Here is a 24,733-nt window from a genome sequence, read left to right as displayed (position 1 = left end):
AGGATGGCAGTTACGATGAGAGCTGCGACTTAGTCACCAGTGCTGTGTGAACCCAAATAAAGGATATATTGGCCAAAATACGCTGGCTTGAAGGACAAGTGTTAGGACAAAGCAAAGCACACTGCTTTATTTGTGTGCTTCATCATACATAACTGTAAATTCAAAATATTAATTATACAGTAGGTGAATCTTTATCTCCTTATAACGTAAGTGTTTCAAGGAAACTGCAATGAGAACTGCCTCCATTAAACAAAAGGGATAGATTTTAGTTCACCTCCCAAATGAAGTGTTTCAGATGCCGGACTATTTTTTGTCTACGTTTTGTTCAGACAGACTGGAACCTGCTGGTAGTATGCAAGGCCTCACTTTGCCAGGATTATTTGAAACACAGCATGGATTGTTTGTATATTAATTTAGGATTACTTTAACTTACTTACTTTGAAAATCTCATTTTATAGTTAATCTTCCATCCTTTAAGCTAATATAATTGGCTGTCAATATTGAATAAACCACAAATATATTATTACTAATATAATTATATTACATTATATAATTAATCTTACAGATCTGTTGGAGCATACACTTCATTACTATAAATGTGATGTGTTTAGTAACCTTTTATCTGGCTGAGTTAGCAAAACAAACAGCTTTAATGGGTGGTATTAAAATTCAGTTAAATGGTGAAATGAAGTCTCTGCCAAAATTTTATAATAATTCTTGATAGGATTTTTTTTTGTGAAAAAGGCTCAAGAACTGTCTTAGTCATACATTTCATCTTATTATTATCATAATCATTTCCATGAGTGTGAATCGATTTTGGATCATGATTCAATTAACTTGCCTGCCTTTTGCAATAAATGTGAAACAGATACTGACAGAACTTCAGGATTCATTGTTATTCTGAGAACCTCAATCTATGGATATCTAACCAATGCAGAGTGTTATTAAATAACTTTTCCCTGGAATAGACTTTATACAAACTCCAAACTAATATAGAGTGCAAAAATGAATAGTCAACAGTTTAATGATACCACAAAGTAGAATGTTCAAAACTGAAATGTATGTGTACACCTGGAAAATTTAAAGTTTACAGTTTTTATAGACTAAGATCATTAAACAAATCCCCATAAACATGAAAAATAATTAACTCCTTCAACTAACTGAATCCTTATTGAATGATATCAACAAATCCATTTTATTAGCTAAATTAAATTCACACAATGCAAACAGCCATTTCTAAAGCCTAGTCCAATGGCGAAACTAAAAAGATGAGCCAAGAATTTCTGTTTTATGGAACATAAGAAGTTTCATTCACATTGGAGTAGTAGGTTAAACTTTACACGAGTCTTCAAAAAATACACATCGAAGAAGTTCAGCTGTGTTCGTGAGCGCACTGTGATTTAATTTGTTGTACAAGTTTGTCTTGATTGTATGCAGTATTATTTTCTTCAAATACAAAAAAAAAAGATAGTTCAACTGGATATTAAATGTATGTGTGTTTGGGTATCTGTTTTATTTATTTTATTGAATGTTTGCTTGATTTCAACCAAATCCACTTTTGTATCTCGTGGTACAAATCATCTGAATGATTTAAATAGCATTTGAGTCAGAATACAGAAGAGAAACAGAGATGAGACAGCATTAAATGCTACTCTATGTAAAGAGCAAGAAAAGAAGGGTACCCTTTTCCCCAAAATGGAAGCTTGTTCTAAAATGTTATTCAATAAATCCTTTCATATTTTAAAAAAAGATTGGAACAGATTCTCTAAGTGAAAATTAGATTTTTTCCATTTCAAATAGTATATAACATCGATTACCCATTGAGTACATGGAGAAAGAAAAGGAAGGACAGGGATTGGGGTTGGTAAGTTTGAAAGAGACAGTACTGCTGCAATAAATTATTTAATCAAAGGTTGCATACGTCTCAGCAATCATCTTGCGGAAGGCAGAAACAATCTCTGGACGGGGCGTCAGCTCATTGCTTTCACTGCGCCACTGTGCCCCCATGTTTAATACAGGCTTTAATTAATTTCATCATGAAAATGATATGAAGTATACATCTTAGTACTTAAATTGTTCAGAGAACTATAATATCATATAATGATGGGATCTGAGAAACTCTAGTAAATTAAACATTGATTTTAAGATTAAGTTTACAACATTCTTTTTTATTGACAAAATAAACTACGAGATTAAAGTGGACATTTCAACCTTTTTTTTCAATGTGTCCCTATTTTTTTTCTCAGTACCCAAATATGCTAATATGACACTCAGATGGCGGGCTACGACTTGCCTTTTCCCAGCGACTTTGATATTTGACCACTTCTCTTTTAGTTTGGGCATTGTGCGACTTTCTAAACTTGAACTGTCAAGTTTCTCCACCACTCTGTATCACTCGATCAACATCCTTTTGTTGTTTATACCACTGCTTAAGCCAACAAATAGAACATTTTTACTTACTGGCACTTTGCATTTGTTGAAATTCATTTTTTCACATGCTTTTGCCATTGTCTTTTAACCATATGTCAAATGGAAAGAGATATTTATATTGATTTGTATATTAAAATATGCAAGGAGTTGGGGGTGGGACAGCAGGTGCATGCATGTGCATTACTTTTGGCACTGATTGGTATTTATGGAGCTGAAGTGTGTGGAAGTTGGCTTATACAGTTTTGAGCATCTGAATTTTTTTGTGTGTACGCACATTTCCTCTTTTGTCCATATGTCATGTTTTAGTGTGAATTCTATGCACGGCATTATGCATGAGGGCCCATGTCTTTTTAGCTTGCATATTTGCCTCCCATTAATAAAACTGAAAGTTGGGTAGTGGCATGCCCGCTTCTGCTTTAGGTCATTTTAGAGTCGCCCTTTGGATGCATGGATGTTTCGAATTCCAAATAAATGAAATTATGATTGAGTCTAATTTCTTAAAAAATGATTTGTTAATGTATATGAGGATGCTTTGAAATAGGAAGGGCAACTTGGGAAGGGTGGTCATCTTAACAATGTTGATTCTTCCTACTAACGAAAGGTGGAGGGTAAACCATCTATTCACGTTTAATTGTTTAATTTTTTGCCGTGCAGACAGCAACATTTTATTGAAAAAGAGCTTTATATTTATTTGTAATATTTACCCCATGATATTTAAACTGATGTGCTAAGATAAATGGGGAGGTATCCAGTCCGATATTATGTGCTAGAGAATTCACTGGAAGATTCACTTTTATTCAAATTGATTTTCAGTCCAGATATCTTTGGAAAATCTGCTAATGCTTTTAGGACTGCTGGCACAAAATTTTGTGGGTCCGATATACAGTAACATATCATCTGCATATAGTGATATTTTCTGTTCAACTCCTTCTCTGAAAATCCCCTTTATCCCTGATGTGTTTAGAAAGTATTCAGCTGTTAATATGAACTGAGACTTCTGGACTAGTATAAAATAGTTTGATAAATGCACATATGTTTGGGCTGAACCCAAATTTGTGCAATGTGGTTAACAGGTAGTCCCATTCAACCATATAAAATGCTTTTTCTGCATCTAAAGATAATAAGATCTCTGAGGTGTTAGATATAATGGGTGAATATATTATATTAAACAAACATCAAAGGTTATAAGTTAAGAGTCTGCCTTTAATAAATCCTGTTTGGTCTTGTGATATTACAGAAGGAAGCACTTTCTCTATCCTTCTGGCTTGAACTTTGGAGAGTATCTTAACATCATTATTCAGAAGAGAAATTGGTCTTCATGATGAACATTGTAGTAGGTCCTTGCTCTTCTTAGGAAAATTGGTAATTAATGCTTGGCAAAAAGTTTGAGGTAGAATTTTTTTGTCTTTAGCTTCAATAAACATTGCTAATAATAGTGGAGCTAACTTATTTTAGAATTTTTTATATAAAATTCCACTGGGTAGCCATCAGGGCAGGCTGCTTTCCCACTTTGAAGTGAGTTAATAGCATCTAGTAATCCTGAAAGTGTCAAGAGGTTTATCCAGTTCTGCAGCACTAAGAGTATCTAACTGTGCTATCTCCAATGAATCAAGAAACTCTTTAGATTGTGTCTTATCTTCTTTAAACTGAGTACAATATAAGGAGTTATAGTACTCTCTAAATGTGTCAGTTATATTTTTATGGTCAATAATTTTATCTCTGTTTGTGTTGTTAATTGCTGTTATTGCATTACAGACTTCCTGCCTATGGATTTGTTGGGCTAAGAACTTATTGTCCTTTTCTCCGTGTTCTTATTAATGATGTCGCGATTTAAAGATAAGCTGTTCCATTTCTTTAGTAGTCAAGAGGTTCAGTTGTGATTGCAAAACCTGTCTTTTCCTATAGAGTGCCTCATTTGGAGACCTGGCGTATTCTAGATTTTTTCTGGTAATTTCGCTGATTAATTCAGATGCCTTCTTGGTTTTCACTGTATTTTTGAAATAATTTGTCCTCTTAAAAAACATTCAGAGTTCCAAAAGTATTTAATCAGTGATTGAAACAGGCCAGAATGGTTGGAAACACAGTTTCACTACTTCTACAATTTAATTTTAAGCCTTCCTTCACTTCACATATTGTCCCTTTACTATCTAACTCCTGAGTGCTGGTTATGCACCTTGTACGTTTAAGACTAGCAACTCCTTTTTTTCTTATGAGTCAAATTCATGTTAGATATCTAAGAAAAAAAGAACCTTTAAGGAGCACATTAATTCACAAATTGCCAGATTTGATAACATGGAATGAAGACTGAGGCGTTCAGGTGAATTTAATTTATAGAAGGGTTTAACTGATCATTATATAGAACTCTTCAGTATGTAGCAGTGTACTGTGAGTTTCTGCATACAGAAACACACCTTCATGGTTAAAAAAATGAAGGAGGAAGGAAAAAGAAGAGAGAAGCTGTAATTGTGCCACAAACTCCAGATATCTCTTATCAGTCCTTCTCTCTGTTCACCATTGTATGGATGCAGAAAATTCTGACTCATCTTACATGAATCTGATTTTCTTCTGTATGCTTTTTTTCACACTTTTGACAGGATTTTGAGAGGTTGCAGGTTCAAATGCAGCCACGTAGCACTATCTACAAGACGCCAGTAAAATCAATGTTTTTCTATGACTCATTTTCACATGACTGTGAAGACACTCAGTGTATTATTTAAAAAGGTGACATACTGCATGTTTACTATACACAGATGTATGAAATGGTTCCATTGTACAAATTAGTGGACACATGAAGCCTGCTTCAGACCTCCTCTAGGAACTACCCTTTCCTGTGTCCTACAGATGAATGCTTGCCACATGCACACTCCAAACGCCATGAAGGACTGCTCCTAATATCGTCTTTGTCTCAATACAATTTTAGACCTGTAATCTTTCCAGAACACTGAAATACACGCCATATAGGTCAACAAAATGACTGCACCGGACAGGAAATGACTGCTGTGATTTTTTTTCCACTGGATAACTTTATTTAAACACAAACGACAAGCAGATGTATGTGAAATTAGTTCATGTAAACACATAACCCTTGTGCTTTAATGCATGCTAAAAATGGACATCAACACACAAAAAACACATGGAAAGCACACTTATAATAATATGCGTCTCTGCAAAGGCATAATAAGGAAACTGACTCTATGAAATGATAAGTGACAGTTTCAAGCACATATTACCTTTGCACATTCCTAATGTGCCTTGTGCAAACAAACTGTTATCATTTAATTTATGTGTCAGCAAACCCCACATAGCTGCTTAGGTAGTGCGGCAATTCACATTTAAGATTTTATGTGACATATTTTATTGGTCCTCTGAATATAACATGTTTAAGATTAGGTTTGCTCACAGTACTTTTTGTAGCTTGATCCTATCCTAAATCAGCTCTGGTCTCTTACTCAGGTCCTTGTGCTTACAATCCTGCAGTGGGCTGGACCCATAAATGATTTCCATGGTTGAGTTGCAGTGGGACATCTTTAAACTAGACCCATCGTAATCTGTGGTGCAGGTGCACTGTAACTGACATGAATGTTAAACACCACCTACAGCGGTCATTTTTGCTGAAAATCATCCTACTTCTCAAACCAGTGCAATTTGTACTAATCTAATGGAAATATGATTAATGCTTAGCTTTTTCAGTTACTCATCCACTGTCAGGCCCTGAACCCCCAGTTCACTAGTACACAGCTGAATAGGACTGGAAGATAAACGTGTGCAGGGAACAGTAAGTGTTATTTGTAGGACTATAATGACAATGTTATGTGTTACAATACAGTATATAACCATCTGTTACAAAGAAAATATTGAATTCCTAAAGATCAGAGCTTTAATACTAACCCAATACAGCAGTTCAATATCACACAAAAGTATTAAATAATATGCAATTACTGAAGCAAAAAGAAATGTTTTTAGTCTTATTACATTATATAACATGTTATACTGCAATTATAAAGTTACAATTCATTAGAAAGGTACAAACAAAAAAAAAATTTAATATGAAACATGATAAAGTTCACAGTGATAAAAAGTCTGGAAATACAAGCAGTCCAAATATAAAGAAGAGGATCAATCCAATGGTAATCCATAGTTATATTAAACACTTGTAGACTTATTTCTTAAATTCACTATTCTTTTTAAAACTCTTCTCTCTACTGAAACTACTATCCCCCTTGAGCACAGACATGTCAATATATATGTCTGTATATACTGTACATGTCAATATATATGTCTGTATATACTGTACATGTAATCTGTTTGGTCAAGCTGAAGAAACTGCTGCCTGGAATCATTGCTATTCACTGTAAAGGACAACAGGGTGGAAAGTGAAATGCAGAGTATTGCATATCCCAGTTGGGAGGCCAGTGAGAACACTACCTGGTTAAAATGCTCATATAATGGATGGCTGGCAGGGGACTGACTTTAATATTGTTCCAGTCTCCAACCCAGTTAGGTGGCAGCAGCAATAAATTGCTGCAGTAGTTCAACTTCCTGGGTTCCTGAGCTTTGTAGTCCAGAAAGACAAGTAGGTTGGCAGAAATATCTGTTTGCTGATAGGTGGCAAAAAAGGTGCCTGGCCTTAGTATTTCCGTGGGGCTAAGAATTTCCCAGAAGTCTTCACACAGATACAGGAGTCAAACTAGAAGTGCCATGTTTAAAAGACTGTCCTCACCCTCAGTCGTGGAAGTCTAAGCTGGGAGTGGAGTGAAGCCAAGACCTCACCCGAAGGGAGGCCAATGTAGTAATTTCGGTAGGAAAGTCTGGAAGGTAGGAAGTGTGTGCTGCTGTTTAGGAAGGTCCAGAAAAACATTGCTTACAATTGAATTGTATATGTTTATGTTATTGTCAGTTCTGTAATATACTGCAGTTCCCTTTACATTTGGTTTCATAGCAAAGCCTCTTGTTTTTTTTACATACTGCGTAATAACATGCCCAACCAGTATAGCACCACCAGTATGCCATAGTGCTAAATGACTAGACTTTTACCACTCCTGACATCGCTGTGAACAAGGTAAGTATTCACTGTGGCTTGGACCCCACCAGAGATCAAAGTGAAGCCCTCCTACACAATGACACGAGTGCAGTAAAGGTCGAGATAAATATGGACTTGTATTGGCAAGTGTCTGAGATTATGCCTTCAGACCACCACAGCAGAAGAGCACACCAATACTCTTAGGCTAATAAAACTATGGAATTGTGCCCAGCCTTGTGACGAATCCCAGAACCCTAAACAGATCCTCCTCTATCTGCTATCATACTCCCTCACTAATTCTTTGGTCTTCTCTGGAAATCATTTTAATGATAAAGATAAGGTAAAGTAAAAGATTAGGTCCAATCTGTGAACAAATGGCTTTTCAGAAGTGTAGACGTTTAAGGCTGTTCATTTTTGCAACTATTTGAAATGGATAACCTAATAGTTTTATGCTGTGCCTTGTTAACACAGTTCACAATTCAGTGAAATTCAAAATGCTCTTCACTTAATCCATTGCTAAATGAAGGCCTGACCTAATAGTACAAGGAAGCCCGTCTTTCTACATTGTAACCAGAATATGAACAGCAACACCTGTAGCCCTTGACTGCAGTTGACCCTCAAATTTGTATTATTCAGACAGAACAATTAATGTTTTAGCAGAATCCAGAAAATATTACCTTTCAAAGGAAAATGCAGCGTTATCTTCTCAGTAGCATCAGGGTGATATGTGATGAACGTAGAATACATCTTATTTTGGACGTAAATGCACAGCTTTGTTATCCAAATAATGGTATCAAGGGTAAAGGTTAACAAGGAGCCAGAAAAGAGGAATGTTTACAATTTTTAATCTTTTTTTCATTAACTAGCTACAAAATGTCAACCACTTCACAAACCGACAGGAGACAGGAGGAGAATTTCATATTACATGCTGTAAGGACATTTTATTTGTCACAGTTTTATCTATGCATCATTCAGTAAAGGATTTTATTTATTCTCAACTACTTGACATTTTAGCGATTTGGTGTGCATAGCTCTAGGTACAGAAGCAACAAAGAAGTTCTTTATTGATAACAAACCACAAGGGGAGAGCAGCTAACAAGATATAGTTTCTTTAAAAAAGTTATGTGTTTCAGAAATATGCGCCTTTTTGTATTGCAGTCATTATTTTTAAGTCCTAAGCAGCATCCAAACCTTATATTACAATATACAACCATTCCCACATCTTTCAAAATTTTATTGAATATTTTCAACTAACTGCATATTTGTCAAAAAAAAAAAAATTGTGGATGTGTGTGTGTGTGTGTGTGTCTGCGCTAAAACCATACTGTGTGATTTATTCATTTTTTAGTCATTTTTTACAACAATGGTCACAGTTTGTTACAATAGAGTCACAGAAACAGTGGCACAACTGCTGACTTGCAGGAACATTGTACTGTACTTTCAGCTGTGTCCCAATACTGAGCATGCTTTTGTCAATTTGCTACTGCCATGTAAAGATCTTTTTTGACTGATTTTATTTAGAAGATTCTAAAATCTATTAATCATCATGCATAATGCACAAATCACATCACTTTTAGTGCAATGCCTATTACAGTTACATAGTCTAGCTGCACATTGTCTAAACATGAACTCATAATGGCTGATGAGGGATAACTGAAGGACAGCAACCGTAAGTGCTTTTGAAAAATTGTTTTAACTATTACAACATCAAAGAAAGGAACACGGCAGTAGCACTGTGGAATGACACAGTTTTACTAGGACAATACTGAATACTGAAAAGGAAAAGAGTTTGTAGCATTCCTACATTATTGTCATCTAGCAAAGACAGAGGTTTGTGTATGTGTATATGCATACTTTATATCATATACATGTATAAATATATGAGGAGAACAAAAACTTCACTAGTGAGCTATAGCCATCAAATCAGCACTAAATAACAAACTTTGGAAAGAAAGATACCTAGAAAAGAAATCATTACAAGTACTATCTTTAGAAAGCTGGACAAACTACACAGAACAACATTTACAATGGGGTTTGATATGTGCATGTGTGCAAACCTAGTAGGTAAATACCATGATAAAAGCAAGTTTACACTGTTTGGCAAACAGTGCAGGAGTTAAAAGCACTTTTTTGGATGTGTTTAGCCACTGCCAAGCATTTTTGTAGCACGTTGGTTGGCTTCATCGATTCTGGTTTTGTTGGATTCAGCCTAAAAGAAAAAAACGAAACAAAGACCATTTAAGTACTTACAAGGAAACCTAAAAACAATAAAGAGTACTTCACATCTCTTATTCTGATGAGAAGTGGCCTGAGGACATCCTTACTACACGCTCACATCACCTCAACTGACTGCTCTTAGACTGAAGAAACAGCAGTTCCATATTGCTCAGCTCCACACTTTTCAATGAAGAAAAAGTTTAAGAACCCCACACAGGAATATCATTTTGGCTGGTTTTATCTGTGATCTCGTACTTTACATCCCTCCCCTGAGCTTGTGACCATAGGTGAGGATGGCACTGTAGATTGACTGGTAAAACTAAAGCTTCACCTGACTTAGCTCCCCCGTCACCACCATGGTCTGGTGCAATGTCTACAAAACTGCTGCCTTGACAGAGGATTCATAGCCAATCTCACATTTGGCAACTTGTGAGCAAGACTCTGAGATATCTCAGCTCCTCCACTTGGACTCTCCTTTTTCTGAAATGAACAAGACTCTCTTTTTCCAGGAGGAAAAATACCTCAGATTGTGGTTGTAAATTTCCATTCTAATTGCAAAAGGATTACTTCATTATCAATATAATGATGACCATTTATTTGCCTATAATGATACACATCACAATAGCTGCCAAGAGACGAATCTTCTTTCTTTTGAGAAATTCATCTCTCCACTTCTATAGCAGGGATTATCTTTTGTTTGCTATCATTTTTTTTCTTAGTTTTTGAAAATTATAGCTAATCCCATGTTTTTCTTTTAAGGACTTTCAATTCAGCCATGACCAAAATATAATCATTTACTTCTTGACAACATAGTCTATAATTACAATGTATGAGGTAGAAATAGTTTATCACATTATTAGCTAAAGTGAGACTTGCCTCAAACATAAAGAATGTTCTCTAGTGTCTGACAAAGTGGAATCCAAATGTTCTACTGTTCCACTGTTTTGTTAATCCTGTTTTACACAATTATTGCACCGTTATCTCCCCACGGAACATGCCAGTCTTGAGTTCTTATTATCTATTTCAGATTTGATGTCCTACTATTCATTACTTTTTTTGCAAAATATGATCTTGGCCATAACAATACTGTTTCCATCATTTGCTTCTATCAGTTAATTCTTTGTGAGACACCATACTGTCCTCTTTTTTCCATTCTTCCATCATTTAAGCTTCCAATCGGACTGCATAGCTCTGTTGGCTATTAGAGAACTTTTTGAAGTGCTATCCAAAGCCCTGATTCAATTACAGTTCTGTAGATTTATTAAAAACTTTTTTCCTAGTTCAAAAGTTCAAAGGTCTAACTTCTCAAAACTCAGCAAATACACACAAGCAAAGTATAACACGGAAAAAAAATGTTTTTCCTGGCCGTTTGTGCCAATTACCTTCTCCATGATCCTGTCAATCTGGCGGTTCTGTGTATCAATCTCATTGCCCATATCCAAAGCCATGTGGCGTAGATTTCCGATGATGCCACCGACCTGTTCTAGGTTCTCATCCATTTCATTTTCCCGAGCATCATTTGTTACCCTGAAAAATAAAGTAACAATCAAAAAAGATTAGAAAATATCAACAGATGCCAGTACCTCATTTTCACAAACAAGTATGCCTTACAGTGTGAGTGAATAAAAAAGGATTCAAAGAATCCTTTCACAATATTATAAAATAGGAGGAATCGTGTATCAAAACAATGTTACTCTTCATATGGATCAATAAAAGGCATTCTTTCTCTGATCAGTTTTCCACATCTTTGTGCAATATTCACAATTAATTACGTTCAGTCTCTTTGTCTGTTAAAGAGCTTTACTGATGAATGTTGGAGAAAAATAAGCCACCAAGATAAGCAGATTAAATTAATTGGTGACTTTATTTATTATTAATTTTTATTTATTTATTATTTATTGTTAGAGGGGAGGTAACGTATTTGTTATTATTATATCTATTTGTTTATTGAGATTCTGTAAAAAGACAAATTTCCCGTTGTAGACAAATGTAGTGCTATCTATCTATCTATCTATCTATCTATCTATCTATCTATCTATCTATCTATCTATCTATCTATCTATCTATCTATCTATCTATCTGCGAATGTGGATGTGCATGTAAATGTGCTCTTCTGCAGTCCTGCACCTCATCCAGGGCTGTGCTTGCTGCTTCCTGTATAGGATCGGGTGTACACCAATGCTGATTTAGAATAAGCTGGTATGAAAACTGATGAATGGATAGACTTACCTCTGTTTCTATGTTAACATATCCTCACAGTTCTTTATATTTGAATTAACACTAGATGTGTCCAAAACTGGTATTGGAACTACAATGTATTACTAGGGTAATTTCTGGACTCGGAGAACCTTCATCCATGTGTATTTTCCTCTAGTTAACTTTGTTCTACAGAATAAAATTATTTTGTTGATAAATGAAATAAAAGTTGTATCTAACAAAGTTAGCTACAGAAAAATATATTCTTGCTTTGGAGGAGCAACTTTTGAAAGATCATGAAAATCTTTCCCCTTTGAAAATTGCAAAAGAACTGAACTCAAGCCAGACTAGATGGAGATTGTTCTTTAGCCAGTGTAATGTTGTTATTTCATATACACAAGGAAATAAAAACATTAAACCAGGTGCTCTGTCTCTGCAGGATACAATACAAATCCTGTACACACTATATACCTCAGCCAGAAAAACTCGTAGTATCACCTTTAAAGGCACCAGAATTTATACCTGAGAATTAATTTCTATAACTTCAGTGCTTGTAAATATTGAGAAAACAGAATTTGTTGCTAAAACAATGAGTTACCCTGAGAATGTACTGTACCAGTGTGTTTGATATTTGTACATCTTGTGTTCATAAGAATGTACTATGTTGGATTCATACATTACTTTTAGGGATTATATTACTAAAAATTAAAAGAACTAATTTTGAGGCTTTGTTGTGTCCTATATGTAAAAATATAAAATGTATATGTTAAACCCTATAAATGATTAAAATATATGTACGCTTGGTTTACTATAACTGTAACGTATTCTGAGCTACCCTTAGATAAACTAAAGCCTGTTTACTTTAAAAGAAATTTTCCACCATCACAAGATTATACAACCATGTTGGCAGTAGTAGATAGATCTAGAAAGGCAGGTTTCATTCCTTTATACAGAAATTAGAAATTTTTAAAACATTCAATTTTCCAGCTTTCATTATTTCCAGTGGGAAACCCCTTGTTTTTTTCACATTAAAGGAGCTTTTGTTCGAGGATAGTTTTAAAAAAATAATTCAAGGCACAACAAGAATTTCAAAATATTTTATGAGGGGCAATGAATTAAAATCTGAAGATGTAGTGCCACAGGAATTTCATTGTTGGAGTGTGTCTAAAGTTAAAAGGACAAAATTTCACCTGCAGGTCTTTCACCCATTTTGAGTGTTACTCTAGTTACATGGAATTATAAGAAAATTCACTTACAGAACATGTTTATTTGAAAAAGGCCACAATACACAATGGGAGGTCGGATTTGAATACACAATGGGCGGTCGGAAAATCAAGAGTACACCTTATAAGAAGGATTTAGGAGTCATAGTTGACACTAAGCTATCGACTTCCCGACAGTGTTCAGGAGCCATTAAGAAGGCTAACAGAATGTTAGGTTATATAGCACGATGTGTGGTGTACAAGTCCAAGGAGGTTATGCTCAACCTTTATAATGCACTGGTGAGGCCTTGTCTGGAGTACTGTGTGCAGTTTTGGTCTCCAGGCTACAAAAAGGACATAGCAGCGCTAGAAACGGTCCAGAGAAGAGCGACTAGGCTGATTCCAGGGCTACAGGGGTTGAATTATGAGGAAAGATTAAAAGAGCTGAGCCTTTACAGTTTAAGCAAAAGAAGATTAAGAGGTGACATGATTGAAGTGTTTAAAATTATGAAGGGAATTAGTATAGTAGATCGAGACTGTTATTTACCCCTGTATCTAAGGTTTCTAGGCCAAGCTGTTTAAATGACTATAGATCAGTGGCACTTACATCTATTCCAATGAAATGCTTTGAACACTTGGTGAAAAACATTTTAATGACAGAGACAAAGTCTTTTCAAGACAACAATCAATTTGCTTATTGTGCAAACAGAAGTGTGGAAGATGCTCTGCTTGTTATTTTACATCAAATCTATACCTTTCTTGATCAGCCTGGTTCATATGTCAGAGCACTATTTTTGGATTTTTCTTCAGCGTTCAATACTATACAGCCTCATATACTGATTGGGAAATTAAACAGTATGAATGTAAACCCATTTATCACACTATGGATTCAGAACTTTCTTTTAAATCGTTCACAGACAGTTAAAGTACAGGACACTTTTTCAATAGCCATTCATTCAAACACAGGAAGTCCACAGGGGTGTGTCTTATCACCATTACTGTTTACTCTGTACACAAGTGACCTGAGACAGAACAATGACCACTGCTTCATTATTAAGTATGTGGATGACACCATGATCATAGGATGCATATCTGGGGAGGATGAAAGCCACTATCTAAATCAAGTGGACTGTATGGTAAACTGGTGCAATAAAAATTCTCTCACTCTGAATGTAAAAAAGACCAAAGAAATGATATTTGATTTTAAGAGACAGAAATCTGTATGTTCACCTATTGTAGTTCTGGGAGAGGAGGTAGAAATAGCGAATGAATATAAATACTTAGGAACTTACCTAGATAACCATCTTAACTGGAATACAAATACAAAAAAATTATTTTCTAAATGCAACCAGCGCTTATTTCTCCTCCATAAACTCAAACTATTAAAAGTAGACAAGGACCTCATGTTGTCCTTCTATCGCAGTATGATCCAGTCTGTCATCACTTTCAGTTTCATTGCCTTGATTAATAGTCTGACAAACCAAAACTCAAAAAAGCTCCAGCAGATTACGAAGTATGCAGCTAAAGTTATTGGGGCTGATGTAGATGATTTGACTAATGTGTGTCAGAGGGCAATGCTAAAGAAACTGGAAATCATCTCAACTGATGACAGACATCCATTACATGTAGAACTAAACTTCAGTAAATCAGGAAGGATAGTTGCTTTGAAAACCCACACAAATCGCTCCAGAAACTCCTTTCTTCCTAGTGCCATTCGACTTTTCAATAAGAAATATCGGAGATAATGTTTAAGGTTTTGATATATATCCATCCATCCATCCATCCATCCATTGTCTCCCGCTTATCCGAGGTCGGGTTGCGGGGGCAGCAGCTTGAGCAGAGATGCCCAGACTTCCCTCTCCCCAGCCACTTCTTCTAGCTCTTCCGGGAGAATCCCAAGGCGTTCCCAGGCCAGTCGAGAGACATAGTCCCTCCAACGTGTCCTGGGTCTTCCCCGGGGCCTCCTCCCGGTTAGACGTGCCCGGAACACCTCACTAGGGAGGCGTCCAGGAGGCATCCTGATCAGATGCCCGAGCCACCTCATCTGACTCCTCTCGATGCGGAGGAGCAGCGGCTGTACTCTGAGCCCCTCCCGGATGACTGAGCTTCTCACCTTATCTTTAAGGGAAAGCCCAGACACCCTGCGGAGGAAACTCATTTCAGCCGCTTGTATTCACGATCTCATTCTTTCGGTCACTACCCATAGTTCATGACCATAGGTGAGGGTAGGAACATAGATCGACTGGTAAATTGATATATCCTATTACCTTTTTTTTTTTTTTTTGGTGTAAATATGTTTTATCTAACTGCCTTACCTTAACCTTTCTTATTTCTATTTGTCTGTTTTATTTCATTCTGTCTGTTACCTGTTATTAGATGCAACTGAGAAGGCAAATTTCATGTTTTCTTGTGTAAACATGACTAAATAAAGAAACCTAAACCTAAACCTAAACCTTATTTTTAAATGAGTTCATGGGGACACAGTTGGAAACTTGTTAAGGGTAAATTTCGCACAAACATTAGGAAGTCTTTCTTTACACAAAAAACGATAGACACTTGGAATAAACTACCAAGTAGTGTGGTAGACAGTAAGACTTCAGGGACTTTCAAAACTCGACTTGATGTTTTTTTGGAAGGAATAAGTGGATAGGACTGGAGAGCTTTGTTGGGCTGAATGGCCTGTTCTCGTCTAGAGTGTTCTAATGTTCTAATCTCTTCAAAGAGGTTGTTTAATTTAAAGATTACAGGAATACTAGTTTTTTAATTTGACAAACAGTGTTGCATGTACAAAAGATGTAATACATCTTCCTCTCCCTGAGGTATGTTTCATGTTTTAAAGTTTCCTGTGAAACTGTGGCCTGGATCCCTTTCTGGCATTGCCTTGAACCTCTCATTGTCTAAACAGACTCCAGTGCCCCTCAGCCCTTAAGAAGAAAAAGTAGAAATGAAATTGCAGGGTGGGTAAATTTGATGGTCTCTAGAAGGTAAATGTAAACACATGTTAATCCTAATTTTAAATCTAGTCAATGCGTAGAAGTAGTTCAGGGTATAATTTATATTAACATACTTGACTGCAAAATTATAGAGCAGTCTGTTAGGACTTGTGCAGTCCTAAGATTATTTCTAGTTACACACAGTAAACTTTTAGTGAAAACGCATTCTGTAAAGAACAAATATCCATTGTGTATTATATGTGCCATTTTGTTTTTGTCCACTGGATGCAAAACATTTGATTTAGTATTTCATTTATTTTATAAATGTACATGTTTTAACAAGATTCAACCACACTATGTCATTAATTGGGAAATCACTTATCCCAGAGATGATGAAAACTACCCACTAGGTTCAGTTTATTCTTTTTCTCCTTTATAGCACCGACATGGCATGTCACAAATGTTACAAGTACTAAGCACTTGCACACCCACTTGCCTGCGTTCTGTGAATTCAAGTGACTTACTCCTCTGGCTCACTCACATCTCCCAAAAACATCTCCTCCTCACCACCCACACACACTTGTGCTGTGCTGTGAGATCGGCTAAACTGTTTCTTCTCAAACGTGAGCTAAACAACTGACACGTTTTGAGTGAACAAAATACATGGAAGCAGGGGGTTAGTGCAAAGCCTGGGGCTGACTTAAGTAGGTGGATACAGCTTGAAAACTGTAAAAATAAGGGTTAAGAAAATCCTGTTTTTAAGGAAACAAATGAGAAAGATGTTTCCTTTTATTGCACAAATACACTGAACATGTTTAGGAAAATTTATCACTGTAAGGATTACTATATAGCTGTGGGGCTATGTGAAAACTCAGCATCACAATTGGTGCCGGAGAGGAAAAGAGTGATATGTAAGAAGAATGAGTTACCATAAAGTATGGAGTCATAGACTATCTTAGGCCCCATCCACACTATGTTTTCATTTAAAAACCACAGACGTTAGTCTCAGTTTTCACCACTCATCCACACAGCCCTGGTTTTGTTCAATCCCTGAAAACAGAGACTTTTGAAAATGTTCTCCTGAGCTGTATGTTTCTGAAAATGCAACTTCAGCATTTGTGCTTATTTAGTGGTCCTTGCTTGATTGGATCCTCCTCACTGGACCCTTCATGGTGCAATAAAAAGTCCAAAAACAATATTTCAATATAGATAGTTATAAAATGGTTACTTTCCATAGTGCTTGATGAGTTGCTTACCTGTATTCATTTGAATTGCATTTTGTGCAGTTTGAATGTTGCATACATGCACAAAAGTTATAGAAAACTGTATTCTTATAATTGGTAAAACACGTACAAGAAAAGCATTATATAAGCACATGGGAAAGTAAGCATTGTTTTATACTAAGCATTAAACATGTGAGTGTTAGGATAAAAAACGATTCATGTGTACATATTCTTTATTATTTTGAGCCAGAAAACACCATCAATTGTTCATAAGCCAAAGGTCAGACTTGCTAGAGAGCCGAAGAATGGGCCCCTCGCTTAGAGAAGGGAATGTGAACTCTTTGGTTGTAAATCATGGTAGCAAGCACTGAGATTGAAGGGGGAGAGAATAGCCCTTATCAAACAGGTAAGATGGACAGAGCGGGGTTTGACACCCCCTGAATTAAGAATTATTGGTGGAATTAATTAGAGGAAGGACTAGAGCAATGGAATGCTCAAAGTCAGGTGATGAAGAATAATGGCTGAAATGATAAGAATTGTAATAAGAGTAAAAGGTGCCCATTGCTGGGGGCTCATTGTTCCATCTGAGTTGAGTCTGTATGTACGCCATACAATACAGCCTGATTCTGCTGTCTGTCCTGAGTCTCCGAGTGCCTTCACTGGGGCTAAGGGTGGCTGCGCCAATCTGCTTCAACAAAGGCAAATAATGTTCCAGTTGCTACAGTTTTATGATAAATCCTATGGCCAGCAGGGTTACCACCTCTTCAATGATGTGCACATGCCCAGTGTAAGCGAATGTCTATGTCATATGCATTTGGGGTTGTTTAAGTGTGAAGTGAATTACTATTGTAAATATTGTGAAAATGCTAGTATGAACAGAGATTGTTTTAATTTAAAAATGCCATTTTTAAATGAAAAAGTAGTTATGTGGACATAGCCTTAGACATGAAGGATAAGTACAAAATTTGTAGTTTTTTTGCAATTGTCAATGCACTAGAGTGTTTATTGGGATGACAGCTGCGAATAAGGGGAACTGGCAGGAGAAACACTGGAAGAAAGCCAGGTAAGCTATGTGCAAACTTCACTGTTCATGTTCTAAAGGAAGAGCTGCAGATGCTAGCAGATTATGGTAGAAAGCTGCTGAAAGTGAAAATATACTTAGATCAAGAACCAGTCACTGGGGAGCTAAACAGCAAACTGCTTTGAACACATGGCTGATAAGGAGTGCAATGGAGACACACGGTGGGGAACTGACCAGCAGAGATCATGAGTTGAAAAAGTTTTCAGTGATGACTATTCTGATAACCTGAACAGCAAGAATGATGGAGAAGAAGTCTCTGAGGCAAGAAGCTAAAGTGTGATACCAAGCAAGCAATAGTAAGAAAAGAGCCTCTTGTTTGATGAAGCTGAATCAGGGTCCTCAAATCTCTATACCAAAAACAGGACAGCACAAATATTATCTTTACCTAGTTTGCACACTTATGAAAGCTATGGCAGAAAACCAAATGTTCCTCAGTGACTTAACACTGGCATCCCTTACAATTGGCATTAACAATCTGTTTACAAACAGATAGCACTTGGCCCTATTAAAAACCAGGTGGAAATGTGCTTGTTGTTGAATTGTGAAAGGCTCTGAAACTGACAGCAACTGGACGTGACACAAGTGTTAATGCATATTAGTGTATCCTATCAGCATGCATAAAACTTGTAAGCAGAAGCTGATCTTAATTTTGCATGAGGAAGGCGACAGCGGATGTGGACACTGGATACACATTTTAATGATAAGTGTACATGTAATCTCTTTTAAAAAATACATACAACCAACAGACAAAATGCATGATAAAACAAATCTTAAAGAAGGCTTTAGTCAAATGATACCACAAAAATAATTCTATGACCACACTGAAGAGTGAGCCAACTAGTTTTTGGTCTGGATACAGGTGAGCAGAGTATATTTATCATTTTAATAGGTGCCACATATACAGTAGAACTATGGTGCACTGTTTCTGCCACGCAACAAATTACCTGCGAATGAAGCCACCGCTAATAGCCATCTGTTCACGTTCGTCCACAACACGGGCAGGCTGGCTGGCTACTACACCATCTTGGTTGTTTCCCCAGGCTTTCTTGTAGGCATCACTAGACTTGAGTCTGCATACAGAGAGGTTATTAGAATCCAGACTGACACACATGTATACATTATGTCAATCTGAGGTCTGAAAGTTCATAACTGAATTAGGCAGATGAGATTTTTCTTTATTAAACCGTTGACTAGAGATGTTGTTTAAACTGTTATAGGAACCCTGTAAATATGGAAGATATTAAATTTACACTGTGCACATAGCTTGCATTGTTTATTATACACAGAATTTAAACTAAAAAATAAACAACATTGTAATATTTTCTTGTTTTAGACTGAAACATATAACACAGAGAACATGTTTGGGAGACAAACAGATAGGATACATGAAAACAGAACTGCCAAGTACAGTGTGTACATCACATCACAAATATATTCTGTAATTGTAGGATCCAGTTAACGATAGGCTTGTCTTCCATGAAATATGTTGTTTTTTTTTTTTAAACAATTAGGCTGACAAGAAAAATGCTAAATCAAGCCAGTCAATATTCTCCTAGTAAAGGTAGGAACATTAGTATTTTTCAGGTCCACTTCACAATTTGGACAAAGTTCTAGTGCGTCAAAATAATGTATCGGTACTTAAAATTGATGACCGTACATCTAGAGATGATGTACATACCTTTGTCAGTTAAGACAAAACTAATAGTGGGATGAGTGCAGGAGCAACGAAACAACCAATCTAACATCAGAAAGGGACTTAAGTCATTCTCAGCCTGTAAGCACGAGACAGAACCAAATGTACTCAGTAAACTGCTGCTGTGCTTCAGAAAAACAAATATTTTCCTAGTTTGAAGTTATGGCCCCCCCTTAAATTTAGCTTCAGCAGTAACTCAAAATGATTGCAGAGAACCTGAGGGCCTAACAGGCCAAAAATGGTTCTCCTATCCAAAAATCAGTATTATTGTAAAGTATTTTGTTTCAGTTTTGTCTGTGCCATAGTGAAAAAGAAAATCTAGGCATGCTCCCAGTGACCTATTTCAAGACAGCTAATAATTTTGCTTCTTGATTCGCCATAAGTTGTGATTTGGAAAGGCTCCTTTTCTGTCCACCTTTGGAAGTGTATTGCGTTATCTTCAGAAAACAACGGGTGACTTTTGTCTTGTCTTCTATAGCCAGTGATTTTCGATAACTAGATTTCTGAATTAAAGTCAGAATTGCATACAGCACTAAGCAAAGTCCACCTTACAGAACTGGGTGAGTGGGACCTTTTTGCTGGTACTCACCACTGTTAACTATATTCTTGTAGTCTGGGGAAAAAGTTAAACTGTTACTTTAACAAGGATACATAGCAATTCACATGCTGTTGTGGCCTGCTAGTATTTGCTCAATAATTTGATTGTTCAGAATATCAGATATTAACTTTTAAAATAAATTTGTTTTCAAAAAGATGACACTGCAACAGAAATAATTTAGGCCATAGCAAAATCCTGATTTTATGGGTACAATTCACATGTTATGGGTTATGATATGTCTGTAGTACCTCTTGCTTTAAAATTGGCTCTCATTCTTGTAGCACCTGAACTCATTCCACTGGGGCCTGCCAGTAATTAAAAAAAAATATTCATCTCTCTAAAGATGTACATAAAAGACGCACAGATAGCATCTAAGCCACAGGGCACTTTTGCTGTTTGATGATATCTGATCTGCCTAACCTACAGTATATTCGATGGTGACTCTGAAACGTATTAAACCACTGATTTTGACATATGACACCTGTGGTTTAATACATTTGTCACAAGAGGTAGAAGCAACATTTCATCTGAACAATAAAAATCTCCAGTTAAATAAAAGAAAAAAGATATATTTTGTTAGCAGTCTGCATGCAACGCATTCTCCAAAACGTGTGACTCAGTCATGCTCAACGGATCACTTTTATGGTTGTTAATAAAATTTGTGCAGATAATAAAAAAAAAATCTTTACTCAAGTAACAAAATAGCAAAGAAATAAAGTAAAACAACTACTTGCCATTCTCTTTGGCTCGTACGGTTTAGAGCAAGCCTGAGTATATACAGCAGGATTTCAGCCAAACTTAAGCTGATGAGATTTTGCACTGTATTGAAAGACTTTCATAACAAGAAAATCAGCCAACCGCTGTTGCTTAAATCACTACTGACATGCATATCAGTCTCAGCAGCAACTGAATTATCCGGCCATTCTTGCTACAGTAGCCATGCATCACACTCATTTTCATTATTTGTCTTCAGCTCTTAGATGTGTTTTGATTGGTTGGGTGTCTCATTAGATGCCACAACAGATGGTAACTTCATGTCCGGTCTGAGTGGATTGAGTGGATTGGTGCCATGCTCTGTGCACGACTGAATCTCTCTCTTATGAACATGTATTTTTCAGTTGAATCTGGCTAGTGTGCCAACATTTTCACAGGAAGGACAAAATGTTCTTCCAAAGTTAATGAGGAACCAAAGTGAAACATAAATATTATTGGTAACTGTTGACAATTAAAGAAAGGCAGATTACTACCAATGGCAGAGTTTTGGAGTGTCGATTTCTTACATCAGTTACTTCAGGACATGAAAATGTTGAAACACTATTTTTCATTATACAAAACACACATATTGCATGTGTGTATGCTTTTATATATACTGCATATACACATATACTGTATACTGTATGTGTGTATATCCGCATATAAACGTGCGTGTGTGTGTCTTTATGTTTATATATGGTGACACTGATATTATGTGAATCACTGCAGCATGCCTGATTTTGAAGAAGTGTACTTCACTGGGTATTCTACACACTAGGAAATGAGCAACTGAAATAAATTTGCACTGAGGCTTCTGCATGCCACATGCTCATCCTGCCGAGTTCCCTAGCATGGATGAACTGAGATTGTCTAATAAAGTGCATGTATGTAGAAAGAGAGAGAGAGAGAGAGAAGTTTTCTTTTATTATTGGTCATTTTGGCAGGCAGGCAGGCAGGCAGGCAGCACCTACTTGTTACATGGACAGACACAAAGACCACAGAATTTTCCTAGATCCGTCAAATTCTTTTCTGCTTCTTTCATGTCCTTATTGATTTGGTCCATTCCCTCCTCGATCCGTTCCAGTTGTTCTGATTAAACACAAGTATTTTATCCCCACAGAATGAAGCGGATGAGAAAGAAAGGACAAAGAAGAGAGACAAAAAACTTCAGACATTCACTGCGACAAAAAAAAAAAAAAAAAAAAAAAAAAGAATAATAAAAAAAAATTAAATAAATAAAAAAAAAAAACAGATTGGACACCACCACATAGCAGAGCCGGCACCCAGTACCTACTTGTTACAAGGACATATGAAAAGGCCACAGCATTTGCCTAAATCTTTTAAATTTTTCTCGGCCTCCTTCATGTCTTGGTTGATATGGTTCATGCCATCTTCGACACGATCAAGTTGTTCTGGTCAGGACAAAGGGATGACAGTAGTGGAATGAATTTTATTGTTCTTCAACAGAACATGAATAATGACCACTGAACTACAACAGAGCTACCACAATGCATTATATTGGGTCGATGCATTGGTATGACAATGTATGCAGGACCAAATGCTAAACAACAGACCTGAAAGCTGATATACTTACTGTACTTTGATCTGAGTATGATGATAGTTCTAACATTGATATAACTAACAGGCATGCAATAACAAATTGGTATCATTATTCTACTAATATAATATTGCACGGGGACTGAATTGCCATTTTCTGTCCAATTGAAACAGTTTTATAGAACATACGGACATGGGTTTCAATTTTAAATCAGCGTTTTGACTCCCCATTTTGTCATGCAGAGCCGTTTTAGGGTAGCACTGGCTTCAGACCGGGTACTTTTGGGGAAGGAGCTCCCATCTTTTAAAATTTAGCCAAGAGAGGTATAGCATAGACTTTCTCACAATCTTTAAGTGACTGGGCTGTTTGTTGAGGGTACCATTAAGTGATAGGGACTGAGGTAGTCCACTCATTAATGGTAATCATCTAATGGTGAAAGTACCAAAAGAAATATTCAAGTACCCTGCCCAAGTGTCCAGCTTGTATAGGCAAAACAGTTCACGTCACGACACGCTGCTTGGCTGCCTTTTTTTCAAAGACAGATGCCTTCTCCTGTAATATCCTCATTGTACTGCTGGGAATTAGAGAATGTGTGCAAGTGACAGATGGATGACAATCTGCACATGGAATAAATGTAACTGAGTGATTTCAGGGACCTACTTGTGAAATCTAGGTGGTAATGATGGGCCTAACAACTCAGGTCTGAAGGCTAGGATGTAGGTGTCTATTGATCTTGATGCAATTGTTAAGTCTTTGGAGTGTAGTAGCTCTCTGCTTCAATATACAAAAGAATATAAGTGATTAATTATCGGGCTATAAAAAAAAGAACAGTTCATTTCAGTTGAAAAAACAAGAACATCTCATTACATTCTGCTTCTCCTAAGCTGCCAAAGGAAAAAAATGCAGACAATAAAACTGTTTTTTGATTAATTTCTCAGGGGGCCAGTACCAGTCAAAGCATTTTTACTCACAAATTTATAAAGCTCATGGAAACATCAACTCATGTCTTAAATGTAAAGTCAGCCTTTACTCATGTATATCCCAACATTTAAATATGCCACTTTTTATTTGACCTGTAAAATATTGTCCATTTTCACTTCCCTAAATGTGTGCAAATCCATCAAACCAGCACTTACAAAACATCATTGACTTTTACTGGAAAGCAGACCCAGCTTTGGGGCTTTATTGTAAATTCTTTTACATTTTTTATCAGTCTGTCAGCCAAATTCACTTTTTCGTGGAGAAATAAAAGAAACCTAAGAATGTACAGTTTAGGGGTAAATAAATGGAAGCAGAGGGCAGCTGGACAGGTTAAGCACTGAAATGGACTCTTTTAACTGCAGCAGTATCAAGCATTTAAAGCGTGGCCTAATATTATAGATTATGAAAGTCAGACCATTAGTCATTTACTCTTGCAAGATTTTTACAGCAACATTTTGGATGCCCACATTTTCCTTATTGTCATAATTTGGCTGTACCTCAGCTTTTAAACTGGGCACTGGTGTGCTCAGCATTGTGCACAGCGTACTTGGTGAATGACCTATGGCTGGCTTTGCTTCCTTGTGTTTTTATGTTCATCTCCCACATTATCAGAGAAATCTTGATTCACCTTCTTTACAGCTCTATATTTTTGTTTCATTGCTTGTTTCTTTACAAGTTCTTAGAAATAGCAATCAGACTGCATTAACATTTTTTTCAGTACGTGATGTTCCTTCTGTCTTTATAAGGCCCCACTGAAATGCTTAGATGATCAGTATGGACAGAGGTGTACTAACAGAACTCATCTCTTTCAATATCCATCCATGTAGAGAAAATCCAAGCAAAATGAC

The 24,733-nt window shown here is 36.4% G+C and overlaps 1 protein-coding gene across 2 annotated transcripts in view; it reads right to left on the bottom strand.

The window, feature by feature from the left end:
• Nucleotides 1-8,279: 8,279 nt before the first annotated feature.
• Nucleotides 8,280-24,733, bottom strand: part of snap25a (synaptosome associated protein 25a) — a 113,731-nt gene continuing 97,277 nt past the window's right edge. Inside the window, exons 5-8 of one of the 2 annotated variants that reach the window (XM_028796921.2) lie at nucleotides 22,641-22,758; nucleotides 19,247-19,372; nucleotides 11,050-11,194; nucleotides 8,280-9,659 (exon numbers count right to left, since the gene is read on the bottom strand). In XM_028796921.2, the coding sequence (XP_028652754.1) occupies nucleotides 9,591-9,659; nucleotides 11,050-11,194; nucleotides 19,247-19,372; nucleotides 22,641-22,758 (458 nt within the window). In that variant the 3' untranslated portion in view covers nucleotides 8,280-9,590. Of the gene's footprint in view, nucleotides 9,660-11,049; nucleotides 11,195-19,246; nucleotides 19,373-22,317; nucleotides 22,436-22,640; nucleotides 22,759-24,733 lie in introns of both variants that reach the window. The other variant, XM_028796920.2, reaches the window with a different exon arrangement.

This window comes from Erpetoichthys calabaricus, chromosome 3, assembly GCF_900747795.2.
Source record: "Erpetoichthys calabaricus chromosome 3, fErpCal1.3, whole genome shotgun sequence".
In the NCBI taxonomy this organism is placed as follows: Eukaryota; Metazoa; Chordata; class Cladistia; order Polypteriformes; family Polypteridae; genus Erpetoichthys; species Erpetoichthys calabaricus.
The sequence above is the reverse complement of the archived record's forward strand: the minus strand, read 5'-3'. Positions and strand labels throughout refer to the sequence as shown.